The 5,000-nt window shown below is 26.7% G+C and overlaps 1 protein-coding gene across 1 annotated transcript in view; it reads left to right on the top strand.

Moving 5' to 3' along the window:
* LOC122267653 (uncharacterized) overlaps positions 1–5,000 on the top strand; it is a 21,155-nt gene that overhangs the window by 4,565 nt on the left and 11,590 nt on the right. The window contains exons 3-4 of the mRNA XM_086543978.1: positions 3,154–3,344; positions 4,869–5,000. The exon at positions 4,869–5,000 is cut by the window's right edge and continues 119 nt beyond it. Of these exons, the coding sequence (XP_086400104.1) occupies positions 3,154–3,344; positions 4,869–5,000 (323 nt within the window). The remainder of the gene's footprint in view (positions 1–3,153; positions 3,345–4,868) is intronic.

Genomic DNA, 5,000 nt, shown 5'->3' with positions numbered 1-5,000 from the left:
CCTATTTATTTATTCAATTACCTATTTATTTATTCAATTACCTATTTATTTATTCAATTACCTATTTATTTATTCAATTACCTATTTATTTATTCAATTACCTATTTATTTATTCAATTACCTATTTATTTATTCAATTACCTATTTATTTATTCAATTACCTATTTATTTATTCAATTACCTATTTATTTATTCAATTACCTATTTATTTATTCAATTACCTATTTATTTATTCAATTACCTATTTATTTATTCAATTACCTATTTATTTATTCAATTACCTATTTATTTATTCAATTACCTATTTATTTATTCAATTACCTATTTATTTATTCAATTACCTATTTATTTATTCAATTACCTATTTATTTATTCAATTACCTATTTATTTATTCAATTACCTATTTATTTATTCAATTACCTATTTATTTATTCAATTACCTATTTATTTATTCAATTACCTATTTATTTATTCAATTACCTATTTATTTATTCAATTACCTATTTATTTATTCAATTACCTATTTATTTATTCAATTACCTATTTATTTATTCAATTACCTATTTATTTATTCAATTACCTATTTATTTATTCAATTACCTATTTATTTATTCAATTACCTATTTATTTATTCAATTACCTATTTATTTATTCAATTACCTATTTATTTATTCAATTACCTATTTATTTATTCAATTACCTATTTATTTATTCAATTACCTATTTATTTATTCAATTACCTATTTATTTATTCAATTACCTATTTATTTATTCAATTACCTATTTATTTATTCAATTACCTATTTATTTATTCAATTACCTATTTATTTATTCAATTACCTATTTATTTATTCAATTACCTATTTATTTATTCAATTACCTATTTATTTATTCAATTACCTATTTATTTATTCAATTACCTATTTATTTATTCAATTACCTATTTATTTATTCAATTACCTATTTATTTATTCAATTACCTATTTATTTATTCAATTACCTATTTATTTATTCAATTACCTATTTATTTATTCAATTACCTATTTATTTATTCAATTACCTATTTATTTATTCAATTACCTATTTATTTATTCAATTACCTATTTATTTATTCAATTACCTATTTATTTATTCAATTACCTATTTATTTATTCAATTACCTATTTATTTATTCAATTACCTATTTATTTATTCAATTACCTATTTATTTATTCAATTACCTATTTATTTATTCAATTACCTATTTATTTATTCAATTACCTATTTATTTATTCAATTACCTATTTATTTATTCAATTACCTATTTATTTATTCAATTACCTATTTATTTATTCAATTACCTATTTATTTATTCAATTACCTATTTATTTATTCAATTACCTATTTATTTATTCAATTACCTATTTATTTATTCAATTACCTATTTATTTATTCAATTACCTATTTATTTATTCAATTACCTATTTATTTATTCAATTACCTATTTATTTATTCAATTACCTATTTATTTATTCAATTACCTATTTATTTATTCAATTACCTATTTATTTATTCAATTACCTATTTATTTATTCAATTACCTATTTATTTATTCAATTACCTATTTATTTATTCAATTACCTATTTATTTATTCAATTACCTATTTATTTATTCAATTACCTATTTATTTATTCAATTACCTATTTATTTATTCAATTACCTATTTATTTATTCAATTACCTATTTATTTATTCAATTACCTATTTATTTATTCAATTACCTATTTATTTATTCAATTACCTATTTATTTATTCAATTACCTATTTATTTATTCAATTACCTATTTATTTATTCAATTACCTATTTATTTATTCAATTACCTATTTATTTATTCAATTACCTATTTATTTATTCAATTACCTATTTATTTATTCAATTACCTATTTATTTATTCAATTACCTATTTATTTATTCAATTACCTATTTATTTATTCAATTACCTATTTATTTATTCAATTACCTATTTATTTATTCAATTACCTATTTATTTATTCAATTACCTATTTATTTATTCAATTACCTATTTATTTATTCAATTACCTATTTATTTATTCAATTACCTATTTATTTATTCAATTACCTATTTATTTATTCAATTACCTATTTATTTATTCAATTACCTATTTATTTATTCAATTACCTATTTATTTATTCAATTACCTATTTATTTATTCAATTACCTATTTATTTATTCAATTACCTATTTATTTATTCAATTACCTATTTATTTATTCAATTACCTATTTATTTATTCAATTACCTATTTATTTATTCAATTACCTATTTATTTATTCAATTACCTATTTATTTATTCAATTACCTATTTATTTATTCAATTACCTATTTATTTATTCAATTACCTATTTATTTATTCAATTACCTATTTATTTATTCAATTACCTATTTATTTATTCAATTACCTATTTATTTATTCAATTACCTATTTATTTATTCAATTACCTATTTATTTATTCAATTACCTATTTATTTATTCAATTACCTATTTATTTATTCAATTACCTATTTATTTATTCAATTACCTATTTATTTATTCAATTACCTATTTATTTATTCAATTACCTATTTATTTATTCAATTACCTATTTATTTATTCAATTACCTATTTATTTATTCAATTACCTATTTATTTATTCAATTACCTATTTATTTATTCAATTACCTATTTATTTATTCAATTACCTATTTATTTATTCAATTACCTATTTATTTATTCAATTACCTATTTATTTATTCAATTACCTATTTATTTATTCAATTACCTATTTATTTATTCAATTACCTATTTATTTATTCAATTACCTATTTATTTATTCAATTACCTATTTATTTAATTCAATCTTTCATCCATTTGTTTATTAAATTATCTATTTATGTATTCAATTACCTATTAATGTATTCAATTACCTATTTATTCCTTCAATTACCTATTTATTTATTCAATTACCTATTTATTCATTCAATTACCTATTTGTTTATTCAATTACCTATTTATTTATTCAATTACCTATTTATTTATTCAATTACCTATTTGTTTATTCAATACCTTACCAATTGATTGATCAATTAGTTATTAATCTACCTATCTATTCAGTTATCTTCTTATTCCTTTAAAATCCATTCTCTCCTTTGTAGACGGCTGCGGTGAGGTGAGCCCCCGTGCCGAGGTGGTCTGCTACTTCGACGGTGACCTGACCTCAAGCGAGGTCGACCCCTGCAAGTGCACTATCCTCGTGGCCTCCAATGTCAGACTCGATCAGGACCTCAAGCTCACTTCTGACGTCGGTGAGTGAGAGAGCTTTGCTTGCTTGGCTGATATTTGGGTGTCTCTTGTTTGGGTGTGGGGGAAAGGGGGGTGTCTTGAGAGGGGGAGGGGGAGTTTTTAGGTAAGGGGATAGGGGAGGGGTGGGGGGGGGAGACGGAGAAGAAGAGGAGGAGGAGGAGGAGGAGGGAAAATTAAAAAAAGAAGAAGCGGAAGAAAAAGAAGAGGACGATTATGACGATGGAGAAAAAGAAGAAGAAGAAGCAGAGAAAGCACCAGAAGGAGAAGGAGAAGGAGGAGGAGGAGGAAGAAAGGAGAAGAAGAAGAAGAGAGGAAATAATGAAAGAAAAAAAAAAGAAAGCAAAATTAATAACGACGCAAAAGAGATGTTGACGTCAGCCTCTTCGCGCCAGAAATGAGAAACTCGAAGGCCCGTGCCTTAAGGTAGGTCAAGTCAGAAGGGCAAACAGATCGCAAGGACTTAGGAGTCTTTATCTAGAACCTTTATTTATCTATCTATCTTTATCTATCTTTACTTACCTAGTCTTTATTGAAATCACTCAAGCAATACCTTGATGGAGAATTGCACTATCCTTCTCTCTCTTTTTTCAACGTGACGTCATCAGCACTGCCTAAGGAAGTCCTCGGAGGGGGAGGGGAGAGGAGAAGAGAAGGGAAAATGAGCTGAGAAAGGAAGAGGAAGAGGAGGAAAGAGAGGAGAAGGGAGAGAGAGATGAAAGACTGAAGAGGCCAAATGCGCAAGGAGACGCGAGGAAGCTCGTCGAGAGGACTTAAGGAGACGTAGCTCCTTCAAGACGTCGATCCCGAGGGGCTCCTGATGTCACCCCGAAGAGGGCGCTTTCCTTCCTCTCCTTCTTGGCCGTGGGTGGGTGGAGGAGGAGGAAGGGGGGGAGGGGCATGCGGGGGAAGAGGAGGTGGAAGAAGATGAATGATTATAATGGTAATGATAATGATGATATCATTATTATTATTATCATCAGTAATGATCATAATAATGATAACAATAATAACAGAAGGTGGAGGAAGAACAAGAAGAGGAGGAGGTGGAGAAGGCGGAGGAAGAGGAAGAAGAAGAAGAAGGAGATGATGATGAAGAAGAGAAAGAGGAGCAGGGGAAAGAAGAAGATCGTAAAACAAGAGGAGAAAGAGGGGGAGGCAACATTAAGCTTACAGGGGGTTCTTTCCATAAGGCTCTCAAGCCAGGCATCAATAGTCAGTCTGTTGTTAGTCAGTCTGTTAGATAGTTAGTCTCTCTGTTAATGAGATTGATAGAAATGCCAAGTAATTCTCTATAGTTAGTCTGTCTGTTAAATAGATTAACAGGAAGGCCACGTAATAATTTCGTAATAATTTCGAAATCAGTTTGGGTCTATGTCAAAAAAGTTCAAAGCACATAATATGAGAAAGCACATTTTCACCCATGCTCTCTAAAAGCATACACAGTTTTATGCTTATTCCTTATTTACTCTCCTCTCTCTTCTTTATCTCCCTATTTCATCCACGCACGCTCTCCTCTCCCAAAACAGACTTCACCAAACTTCAGTCGCTGAAGAAAACGAACCCGAAGCTGAAACTGGTGGCGTCCCTCGGCGGCGAAAACGTTAAGACAGAAACGTTTTCACTCGTGACGTCATCGGTAGAGGGCGTGGCTAACTTCA

The sequence above is a fragment of the Penaeus japonicus genome, unplaced genomic scaffold (assembly GCF_977035675.1).
Source record: "Penaeus japonicus unplaced genomic scaffold, GWHDUDI00000001_assembly GWHDUDI00000002, whole genome shotgun sequence".
NCBI classification, from domain to species: domain Eukaryota; kingdom Metazoa; phylum Arthropoda; class Malacostraca; order Decapoda; family Penaeidae; genus Penaeus; species Penaeus japonicus.
The sequence above is the reverse complement of the archived record's forward strand: the minus strand, read 5'-3'. Positions and strand labels throughout refer to the sequence as shown.